At 34.8% G+C, this 12,815-nt stretch overlaps 1 protein-coding gene across 2 annotated transcripts in view; it reads right to left on the bottom strand.

Moving 5' to 3' along the window:
- FNDC3A (fibronectin type III domain containing 3A) overlaps positions 1–12,815 on the bottom strand; it is a 181,523-nt gene that overhangs the window by 68,288 nt on the left and 100,420 nt on the right. The window contains exon 1 of one of the 2 annotated variants that reach the window (XM_015592884.2): positions 2,471–2,600. The exons of the other annotated variant lie outside the window; for it this stretch is intronic. Coding sequence (XP_015448370.1) covers positions 2,471–2,477 — 7 coding nt within the window. The 5' untranslated portion in view covers positions 2,478–2,600. Of the gene's footprint in view, positions 1–2,470; positions 2,601–12,815 lie in introns of those variants that run through there. 2 annotated transcript variants of the gene reach the window in all.

Here is a 12,815-nt window from a genome sequence, read left to right as displayed (position 1 = left end):
GAGTAGAGGAAATAAGAAGGGAAGGGTAAAGGGTAAAGGCAAGAGGGGTGAGAAGAAGGGGCAAAGAAGGAGAGGTAATAAATAGTAGAGGGTAAGGCAGAAGAGTGTGAAGAGGGCTGGAAGGGAGAGAAGGGGAGGGGAAAGAATGGGTGGGAGAATGGGAAGAGAAGGAGCAGGGAAGGAAGGAAGTAGGGAAAAAATTCAAGTGGTTAAGAGGAAGGAGTGAACGTGTATGTGGGCAGCGGGGCACAGACAACCAAATTACGCTATGTAATATATTATTATAAAAATAACTTCTCAACAAAATACTCTTCCCATCCAAAATAAGCCCACCAAATACATGAAATTGTTCAGATTATCTTACAACAGGTAATTATATATCTAGCTAATAGTGACTTACTGTGTGCAAGGCCCTTTATGCATTTTTTTTCTCCTCTTACTCATTCTATTAGGAAAATATTATTATTACTCCCATTTTCCTGATGTGAAAATTGAGGCAGAAAGGTTAAGCTTACCTAAAACCAGGCAATTTCATTTCTAAGTATATATCTGTACTATATGCTACTACATATTTAGTAAACATTGAAATACTATGCATTATTGGCAACTGATGTAATTTGAGACTTAAGAACGCTCTGATGCTTCTAAGGAAAATTAAGGCCTCATTATCTTTACAGTCTTGAAAAATAAAGAAAAAGAAATAACAAAAATTCCTTAAAGACAACATGCCAAACAATTTACTAAATAAAACTTGTGAAGTGCTTTATATATCTTTAGGCAATAAAGGTTTCATCCAAAACTCACTTCCATATGCTGGACTCAAAAAAAATGAGAACAGTTTGATACTAATGCTGGCTTACTTTGATTAGCTAATTTACATAAAAATATAGTAAATTAGTTTTCTGAATCCTAATATGTGAAATTTAGCTGGGAATCAAAAAGAAAATTCCTTGAAAATCTTGTTGTAATCTTAATAAAGAAGTTTAACATTTATAGAGCTTCTACTATATGTGCCAGTGACTATAGTTCATCAAGGCATCAGTATGTTTTGTTTTTTTTTTGCTTTATAGCCATTAGAATAAAAAAGTTACTGCTGATTACATTTAAACTTGTAAAATGACATAATTGTTTTGGTTTGCCCTTCTTTTACCAAAAATATGAATAAATAAATACCGTATAGTTATAATTCAAACCATTTTATACCTTGAAAGCTGCCAAATAGTTTATAATTTAGTAGCACAAAATTCTGCTTTATCCTTTAATTATATTTAAGTGTGATACTGAAAACAGAAAACGAACCCAACCTAAAATAAACCAGCAGTAAATGCATTTTAGTTTCAGTCCAAGAATAATGATTAACTTATTTCCTTAGGAAGTAATCATTTCACTGCACTAAGTAAATTTTCTTATCCTGAGGCAGAAATGGTACATGGTTAGATTTTTAAAAAAAGACAATTCATGAATACCATATTTAATATCTAAAATATTGGTGTGAAGTAATATTCAATACAAACACATAAAACTACCATTGTATCAACACAGTAAATACAAGTATTGATGTTTGGAACTATAATATTTATAGTACTATTTCTGGTGCTATTCTTGTCTATAGCAGCAAAACTCTAAAACTTTACATACTTAATGCTGCAAATGACTACCTCCTTAGTCTCAACAATACTTTTAATTTAAGAAGTACTAAAAGATTAACTACAACCCTTAATTAAAAACAATGAAGATTTTGTTCCAGCCAAGAAGCTAAACCCGTTATAGATTGTATCATTATATGCACATCTGCACAAGAATAGCTATATCTGAACAATTGTAGATACACCTAGCGACTTAAGTCTACATGATTTGAGCAAAATCTGCCCGAGTCACAGAGCTATTGTTTATTTTTTAATGGCATATTTCCGATTCCAAAATATTGCAGAAGAGGAAACAATTCTCTTCAATTGTCTTAAGAAATTGAGAAGCCCCTCACCTCAATTCTTGGAAAGTGTCATCAATGACTTAATAAAGATGATATTCCATCTAGTATAAGTTACATTCTATTTTTTTATTAGCATACATTAACATTTAAGAGTTTTTAAAAAACAAAACTACAAATTTTTCTGAGTTTAAATTCTGAAAATGCAACGGGCTGTTGGCATGCTACACGTTCTCTGTATAAGCAAGCTTTCACAATGGCTTCCCAATTATCTGATGCCAATTTTCAGATTTTAGTTGTAAAAATAAAAAACCTAGTAAAATAAAAATTCTGGAAAGAAACAGTTTGTGGAATATAAAATCAGTTCAACTCTAGAGTTTGATCTTTTTATAACTACATGGCAACAATTTAAAATATTTTTATAGCGATAGATTTGGCATCTATTGAAAACACACGCACGCACACACACAGCATGACTTTAGCTTAATACAATGCCTTCTGTGTTTAAAATAAAAGTAGAATGTTCAAAAACAGCAATCTTACCACTCATTTTGTTTTTACAGTGGCAGCAGAGAACAAGAAAATCCAACAAGGAAACAGCGTAGTACACGTTAACAGCTTTAATTGGAGAACGGCTGGGTATTTTTTTTTTTTTTGCAAAGCTGTGAGAGGAAAAGATCCTTTGACCGAGTCACATGATGCCCATCACGTGACCTGCAGTGACCCGCGGAAAGGGAAGAGGAGAAAAAGCAAATGTCCTGCTGACAGCGTTTGAATATAGTAAATGATTAAAGGATTTTTACTGCCACTGCCTTGAATCTCAACATCTTTCAGACTTCCTTAAGAATCAACTCAAAGCTCATCAAAATATGCATACAAAAGTATATATGCGATGTAAAACAATTCTCTTTGTTTACACTTTCCTCTAATAACATCACAGGCACAATCTTCCAATTCAAATTTTATTATCCAGCCTGCTACTTTTCATTTAGAAAAGTTTAGGATACATATAACATTAATTTGGAAGATTTGCTCTGACACATCCTTGTGTAATTTGATCCACTCTCCATACTCAACCCTTAAGGAATGCTCACAAAGAACTGACTAAAAATATAAGCTTGATTCAACGTGTTCCTCAAATGTGGGGTTTATATGTTAGGCTGGCACTTAACCTCTCAAGCCAATAAAGGCTGCCACTTTTACTGTTGGTTTTACTTTCTTTTTCTGGATTTGTTTTTTTTTTTGGCGGGAGGGAGGTGGGTATCTATCTATCTATCTATCTATCTATCTATCTATCTATCTATCTATCTTTTTAACGATTTAACTTGGACATTAATATAGATACTCGGTAGATGGCATTCTTACCCATATCCTTAAAATGTGAAAAGGCAGCTCATGGATTCAGGCTCAGAGTACTCTACCCAAGCACACATGGAGACCAAGAATGACATCAAAGATTACAAGAAAGAGGAAGACTGTAAAAAGTTTTGAAGGTCTTTTCATTATTTTATTGTGCTATGTAAGTTAAGGAAATTTATTAATAGTTAACACAAATATACAGGTAATGATAATGACTGTGATTTGTAACAAGTTACACAATGGAAAGAAAATGGATTTTGGTATCAAAATAATATAGGGAGGAGGCGAGAGAATTAAAATGTTAATCAAGCCACAATCAGAGACTACACTATGCTGATCAGCCCTGCAGCCAGGCCAAGAGGACACCTTCAGAACAAAGGAATATTTCTGCTGGGATGCTAACAACTCATTCCCCACCCCTGAGAAGGAGAAACAGAACCAAACCAACAGTCATTCCCTATAGCTAAAACCGTGGGGAACCTATGGATTAAAGCTGGGAATTGCCAGCAGGCTTTTTGCTCTACATATTCTTACCTTTTCAGGCTACAAATTCTTCTTCCTCACTGTATGTCCATATCAAAGGAAATGGGTTAACAAAGTCTTTTAAACTATAACTCAGAGGAACTAAAGAACGATATATAAACTGAATTCCCTGAACTCTCACTGTCTCTCCCAGTTACTTTTCTGTCTCTCTCACTGTCCTTGTCTCTACTGTCCCTGTCCCTCTGAGTCCCGCTCAGTGCCTTTACTCAGTCTCTCACTTTCCCTTTCAGTGCCTTTACTGTCTGTCTCTCTCTCTGAGAGGAGACAACACTCTGTCTGTGGAGTGTTGCCCCTTTTGTGATAAACTTTCTTTTTGACCCTAACCTTGGAGTGTGCTGAATTCCTTCCACACACTCTGCCAAAGGACCCTCTTCTCTTGGTGCAGAATTCGGTCTCCCCGCCACCCCCTACTCGGGGAAATTTGTCCTGTCCTGCAACAAAAAGATGTAAGTTTTAATAACAGCTTCGATATTTATTAGCAAGGCAATTTATTGCTCTTTGAATCTGTTTTCCTTCTGTAAAAGGTTAAAATAATCAACTTTGTAGAATTGTTGTAAGAATCAAAATAGATAAATTTAAAGTACCAATTATACTGGTTGGCACCATTCAATAAATGATAGTTAATATTGTAAGTATGTTCACTATGTTTTTAAAAATAAAAATTATATAGTGCACGCTATGTGCCAGGGACCATCTGGAGTGTTTTACATGAGTTAACTCACTTAATCCTCACAATAACTGAAGTAGGCCTCATCAGTTAAAGAATCTGAAGGAGAATGCAGTTAAGTAATTTGCCAAGGGCACACAATGAGGCAAAGCCAGAATTATCTAACAATAAGGCTATATTTAAAAAAAAAAAAAAAGTAAACCATGTTAAAGAGCCAGTCTCCCAAAAAAGTGGAAAGGAACTGACAAGGGGTAACTTGATTTCAATAAATACATGGCAGATACCCCAAAGGAGATAAAACACTAAAAGATCGTTCTCACATGTGGGGACGGGTTAACTGTTAACTTCTGAGTTCCTACTACAAGGCAAGGCTGGCCTGAAGAGCAAGACTCAACAATAACAGAATGTTAACAGAATCTGCTGGTAACTGTTGGACTCAGCCTCTCTGTAACTCCTATGCCTCTGATCTTCAATCTCTAAACAAAGCAAGCCCTTGCAGCCCACGTCCTCATTTTGGATCATATTCTCACATAGCCATGTTTCCATTTCTTGACTCTTTAACTGATGATCTTCTCAATTCTTTCCATTGTGCTCACTAAAACTTTCCCCTCTATTATAAATTCCCTTATGTCCATCTAAACCTTTTCACAGAACATCTGTTCATGTGTTTCCCTTTAAATGAAACCTGGCTCTCCTCTAGGAGAGTTTCTAGCAGCCCCTGGGAGCAGAGGCTTTCCATTGTCTCCTGAGGCAGTCTCTTGATACCCTAAGGCTGCTTCCCATTGCCACTGTTGTTACCGTTTCATGCTAAAGTTTCTTTTTTGAGATCATATCATATGAGTATGCCACCCTCTACCCCTTTCTCACTGCTGTCACGCTCAGTCCTCATTTACCGAGAACTTTGGCGTCATGTTCACAGTTCCTTCTCATTTACCGAGAACTTTGGCGTCATGTTCATAGTTCCTTTTTTCTCTATCTGCACTTTTGTGCATCAGCATTATGACGTTAATGTCTCAAAAACCTAGACTTAAACTTTCTTGAATTCTTCTCTTCCATTCTGTTTTTAGTAACCTGTGTTCAAAGACACATCCTGAAACTTATCACTTAGAATTTCACTATCTCACCTTTGAAATCTTAAAACTTTCATGTTGCAGTCTCTGGCCATCGTATCTTTCATCTCTCCAGTTTTTTCTTATACCACATGTGTTTTTCCTCATAATAATCTCCCCTTTCTCCTGATCCAATGTTGCCTTTAGAGACTGATTTCCTCCCCCTTCCATGTCTTCCTTTTACTTCTCCCCTGAAAATGTGCAATTTTAATCAATCAGATAATTACCATCTCTTCTCTTAGATCTGAACTGCAGAAATCAAATAGTACTCAGACTGGCATGTTTATAAATTTAGTTATTTCCAACTTTAACTCAGCTGTCAACACTGCTCAGGAATCTTTCAGAAATTTATCTCTAGTTTCTAGAGTGATTATCAGAGATCCTCACCACTCTTGAAGGCCCCCGCCTGCCAATCTGACCTCAACCACATGTCTCAGCATTAAACTGAATCCTTGCAATGTTATTTTCGGAAGAATCATTGTTCCTTCACTAAGTCAAAGCTATCTCTCCACTTCTACTCTTGATTTGATCTCCACTTCCTCCTTCACTGGGTTTGCTTTATTGGTTATTTCTGTCCTGTTCAGTATATTCAAGTGTCTTCAACATTCTTATAATAAGACTTAGCTCTTTACCCTTACTATACTCAACTATCCTCACAGTTGTCACCAAGTTCTAAAGTCCAGGAGTTGTGACATCATCCATACTTTCAAGGATCTTTCAGTTACAATAAAGAAAATATAAGATAGATGTATTTTTATGTGTCCTAAAGACTTTATTAATTCAAGAATATACATTAGTCAATCACCTTTCCTAATAAATATTAGTCAATCACCTTTCCTAATAGATATAAATATTAAGTGAGAGGATGCATTAAGAACATTACAATTATAGGAATGCATTATGCAGTGATGAGCATATTTTTCATTTTCTCTTTTTCACTGATTATATGACAATATTAGCAAACTTAAAATGCACCTGATTTTTATTTTCACAACACTGTATCAAATATTTGCAGAGGGCTCTCTTATACTAATAGCATGACATGTCATACCAATTGTTTGGACTTCTTGGTAACATTTTAACACATTAACTATTAGTATTCCTGAACTACTGATTTTCAGGTAGGCTTGCCAACACAAGCATTAGCACTATACTTGGATGACATTGTTTATCAGTACTCACTGGGCAATGATCTAAGTGTTTTACAGATCAATCAATCTGCATAATATCCTTATGAAGTTGAATAACTATTATTTCCATTTTACGAGTGAGGAAGCTAAGATACAAAGAGGTTAAGTAACTTGGCAAAGTCTCACAGCTAGTAAGCTGTCAACAGAATTGAGTGGTCTAGCTTCAAAATCCATCCTCTTCACTATTTACATTATGCTGCTTCTGTTCTTCAGGATATATTACAAATTGTAAAATGAATGAGAAAACTGCAGTGAAGAGGATGGATTTTACAATTTGTAATATATCCTGAATGAGAAAACAATAATACCAAAATTCACTTGACAATAAAGCATAAATTGAAAAGCACTGAATATTTGGATGGAAGACCTCACATTAATACAGCCCAAATATCTGATAGTTATAATGATAACAAAGCAAAATGTACCTAAATGTATCTCACTGAAACTGTTGGGAAGAAAGATTCTAAAAGTTTCTTAAGTGAGGAATATCATATGAAAACCGGTCAGTGAATCACTTAATAGCCAAACATGTTCTAAAAGATAATTTAAAGATTTAAGAGATATAAATAGCACCAAATATAAAAACTAACCCCCCCGACCCAAACAAAATAGGTAACAAATTGAAGAAAAGGGGAAGTTAAAATAGGGAAAATTAAGATAGGAAAAAAATAATATAAATAAGGAGAGAGGCTGGTCTTATGCCCTTTCTAGAGTTGGGCCATAAAACCTCTCTAGTTTGTATAAACTAAAACGTGATTAGAATATGACACTGAGCTGAAATGTGATTGAAATTAAGACATTGAGGACCACACTGTCAAGCTAGTCCTTTTCTTCTGCAGATCAAGAACTGTAGAATCAAGAACTATATGTCTCAAACTGCCATAGAGTATGGCTCCAAATACTTGGCATGAAAAAAACTAAAGCAGATATAACTCAATGCTAACTTCTGGCATATAGTATAATGTTCAGTAAAGCACCAATAAATGTCTAACATTAAGCAATGTACCCTCAAAAATAACTAGCTGCAAAATGAACAGCTAACACAGCAAGAAAGCTGAATCAGTTGACTTACAGAAAGGGATTGTTAATTATGAGGCAAATTAAAAGTTGGAAGCTGACACTGATTTTATAAAGTTCTGGCAATAAATAAACAAGATCATTTGTTTATTAAGGCTGCTCTTAGACTGTAATAAGAAGTCTGAGTTATTTCCAAGTCAGAAAATTTAAGAGCCTTGTTCAGTTCAGCAAAAAATGGTTCAGAATCATTAAGATATAAATTTAAGAGAGTGGGGAGTTACGATATGTCCCTCCTGTACCCCTCTACAAACATATATCTAATCCTTCAAAAGACTGGCTCTGACCATGATGGTGACCCTGATCCTGTGGCTGTACTAAAGTACAGGTTCCAAAGAAGCATCTAAATAACATGCACTAAACTCATGAAGCTTAGATCACAACTGATACATGTCCATGGAGTCAAGGGATCATGGAAAGGTCAATGAAACTTGAAAATAATCAGGTCTCTATAGGAAAGAGTCTGTTTCTGGGGAATGACTGACAATGATATATCCAAATAATCTCAGGAAGATAGGAGGATAGAAAGATTAGAACTTATAACTTTTTCTTGGACACACATCAAATCTTGTTTCTATTTAGTCTCTCTTATTGGCTTGCCCATGTTTTTCCTTTCACTTTTCAGGGGCTTTAGTCACCTTGAAGATCTGGCAATATAGTAGCATTTTCTTCTCTATAATTTCCTCCTTTTCTTATATTAAACTAAGGTATCAATTTAACAAGTGTTACTTTATATGATTCATGCAACAGGAAGCAATGTGAGGATCATTCTAAAACCAGATATATTTTGGATTGACTGTGGGGTAGCTGGATGAGGTTAGGAGTTTAGATATTGGCTAGAGCATCGCCATACAGACAGAGATCTATATTTTAATGCAGTATTTTCCAAGTATTTGGATTTATGTACCAGTAAAATTTCAAAACAAATACCACTCAGGTGACCCACTTTTTTTTTTATTAGGTCAAGTAATGACATTAAATGGAAAGAAGAGAGAATTAAAGACAGACAGAAGAAAGTCTATCCTATATTAACACATTATTTCATGAAGATTTTTTTTTTTTGAAATTTAGGAACCATAATATATAGTTCCCTTGAAAAGACCAAAAGAAATAATTGATGTCAAAGGTCACAGGTTAGAAAACGGATTTACCTTCTGAGACTCATTTTAGCAAACCCTCCGAGTATCTCTAAATCTTCTGGCTGAAAGTCCATGTCTTGAGAAGGGGCCCTCTCCACCCTCCTGCTCTAAGTCACTGGGACTGAGAGAACATCAGCCACATCATCCCCGTTTTCCACAAACTAAATTGGCTCAGTTCTTCCATAGCAGACAGGATGTTTCCTCAGCATCAGAGGACTCAGCACCATGCTTTCCAGTGTTCTCCAGACTTACAGTGTGCACAGAGGGTCAAAATACACAGATGAGTACATTAAAGAGCATTTTATCAATTTCATTATATTGAATACTGAATATTAAATAGTACAAGCAGAATAATTTTTCTTAGAACATATCCATGTATTTTCAATTTGTTAGCTATATCTGTTTAGAATTCAGTATCACTGAAGTTAAAGTGATATTAAATTCTAGACAGATATAGCTAACAAAACAGATATAGCTAACAGTCATCTTTTAATTTTTTTCATAAAACTGTCTTCAACTGTTGTATTTTATGGCTAATAAATTAGAAGCCATTGATACCTTCGACTCTTTTCTATCGTATTTTAATTTAAAACTATATTATTTATATTAAGAAAATATTCTGATTCTGAGGTGCTATCTAATAAGCTGAGAGCAAATTCTGCTAAGTGAAGGATATTCTCAGTTCTTTTTTTTTTTTATCTTATTGAAATGTGTAAATATTTCAGTCCAAATATTTTCACTGGTACTATGATACCTTCAAATATTTTTACAAACAAAACTCATTAAATTCTATTTACGATTCTTTTGCATGTTTCACCAAATTTAATTTTTTTTAGCCCATTGTTGCTAAAAGAGTTTATTGCAAAATAAAAAAATACTGCCAGTAAGATTTATATAATAAATGACAGAACAAGTCAGACTATTATGCATTCTGTGGCAGGAATATTTTTGCACAAAAATTAATTAATTAATTTATTTATTTATTTTATGGTGACATTGGTTATCGAAATCTGGTAAGTTTCAGCTGTTTATTTTAACAGTAAGGCATATATATATATTTACATTGTGTGTTCACCTCCCTTAGTTAGATTTCCTTCTGTCACCACATATTAGACCCCTTTTACCCCACCTAATTCTCTCCTCCCCTTTGGTAATCACTAGTCTATTGTCTATGTCCATGAGTCTCTGTCCGTCCTGTTTGTTTGTTGCTTTTAGGTTTATATTCCACATATAAGTGATATCAGGTAATTTGCAACTTTTTCTGTCTGGCTTATTTCACTTAGCATGATTAGGAATATTTCTATTTTATTTACTGCATATATTTTTGATTCGTCTAAACTATATGCTTCTCACTGATCCCTGCAACCAAGTGGCCAGCAGGGGCAGCAGCATCACATACTTCTGCCACTACCACCTCCAGGAGACTGGAAGGAGTTAGCAGTCCCTAGCCCTGTAGCTTTACTACTAAGTTCCTTAACTGCTGCTCTCTTTGACTTGCTTCTGGAAAGGGTCAGGAAAAGAGAAATGGTTTATTCTGGTTGACTTTAAGATTTAATAGCAGGTAAAGTGAAAACAAAACATGGATAAATTGCTTACTTAGAAGAGATCATGGCAGAAGCTGGAAATATGTATGGTGGTTGACAAGATACAGCACAGCTTATTTTAATGCAACTACTAATTATACTCTGTTAAAAAATGAAGTCTGGAACAAATGTTAAACTGGTTAGACACCAATATGAGAAGCATTAACTAAGACTGTCCTAGACAAACTGGGACATAAGGTCACCCTATTAATAGTAATTGCTTATTTGTTACAGCTACCAAACACCTGGCAAAATTTATTCACATGAGGCAGGCAATTAGCACAGGCCTTGAGTCTAGGAATTTAATAAGCTGGTGATTTTAACGAGAACAGAATGAGGCAGGAAGTTATAGAAAAAAGTGAAAAGATCAAGGTCATTATTCACTGCTTAGATGATTAGGTACCTATGTATGTGTCAGAGTTATGGGCAATTTCATTTATCTGTGTACAGGTAACTGAAAATTTCTATCATTAGATTTGCTAAGGATTTAGATGTATCAACGATGAGCACATTAAGAAAATTTGAAGGATGACTACCATATTATGGTTAGACACTACCTTTAGCACTAAATTAAACTGTAGATATGTAAAAAAGAACTTTAAGTAAATGTGTTTACCAACCACCTGTTTCTAAATAATGTTATTTAATGCTGTTTAGAAAGCTACAAGGCTGTGACAGTAATGTGCATGGGTGCAGCTGCTTTTTTAGTATTAGTCTAATGTGAACAATGATGAATCATTCTTTGTTATTCTAGTAGGAAATAGTGCTTGGGATTTACGGCAGCACATTAGGTTAACTATGTCTCAATAACTGCACACCCACACACTGACATCACACAGGCAGTGATATGGATCAATGACGCAAATTCTGTCAGAATCAAACATTAAGGCCAGAGGGGTTGACAAAAAATGTGCCCATGTGAAAAGGCAGACCAGTCATCCAACATGTACAGACCGCATTAAATCATTACTGCTGATGTTGAAAAGGGTTGTAGTAGGTTCTTTTTATATAACAACTAAGCTTTTTTACTTTAATTATAGATTTCCTATGTAACGGACTATATTTATATTTAAGTTGCCTCACAGTTTCTGCGGTTTAAAGTCTGGACTTTTCAAAACATATCTTAAAGTTTCACCAGTCATATGAGTTATCTGGAAAATAGCCCCATAGTCAGGTTCTTTAGACAAATCTTTTGTAGAATATGCCATCATTAATTAAGCATTTTATATAACATGTGCTTGACAAATAACATTTAGATTTAGATTTGGAACACTACATGGTAGCCTCACAATTCACTGCTACCTCAGAGTCTTCTTCCCACTGTCGCCTTTTTCCTTTGGGCTTTTATTGTTTTAGTTTTATGGACATCCAAATACATTAATTTTTTTATGGTTACAGATGGATTGGAGAAGATGGCTTATGAGTAACCATATAAAAGGTTTCAAAATATCTTCTCCCTGAATTGGACGTTCCCACCTGGAATTAGGGGTTCCTCTCCTGTAACAGGAAAAGAATCTATCTCTGGAGGCTTGCCCCAGAATGTTCACATCCTGCTTTAGGTTCTTCTGAAAAGAAACTGGGCCTCTAGGCTTAAAGCATTACCCTTCCTTCTACTTTATGTTCTCCTCAAATATTATCACTTCCCAGGAGAACTGGACAGCCAAAAGGAGATGAGAGTTAGAGGTGTTTAATAATCTTTTGTTGTACCATCATTAATCTGATATAACCAGACTAAGTTGAAAACATGCCAAGGACCTTTTGCCATTCTCTCAGGCACTTGCTTTCATGTTGTTTCCTCAACTAGTGTTCTTATGAGAAATTGTAAAGAAAAAAAAAAAAAAACAAAAAAGCAAAAGCAAGGGCTCTTCCACCCATCCTAAGGTTCACTTGTTTTTTAAATTGTTAATTATCTAAAAGAAATATTTAGAAAACATAAAAATTACTGAGACAGTTGTCTTTGTATTTCTTTTTGAGGGGTGCTCTTTAAATCTAGATTTGGCATGGTAAAAACACAGTTGAAAACATTTCTATACTTATTCACTATACATCAATTTTCATCAGGAGAAGACTAGACTATACGGTTTTATTTTTCTCTATCATGATTTGGCCTCTGTGTCACCCTACTCATTTTGACCTTCTCGGGGCAAGTCCCTACCAGCTAACATGTCTTAAATGGAAAAAGGGAGATTAAAAATGCACTATGATGTTGGCATGCCAAAGACTG

The sequence above is a fragment of the Pteropus alecto genome, unplaced genomic scaffold, assembly GCF_000325575.1.
Source record: "Pteropus alecto unplaced genomic scaffold, ASM32557v1 scaffold24, whole genome shotgun sequence".
NCBI classification, from domain to species: domain Eukaryota; kingdom Metazoa; phylum Chordata; class Mammalia; order Chiroptera; family Pteropodidae; genus Pteropus; species Pteropus alecto.
Note: the sequence above shows the minus strand (reverse complement) of the source record. Positions and strands in the feature narration are given on the sequence as shown.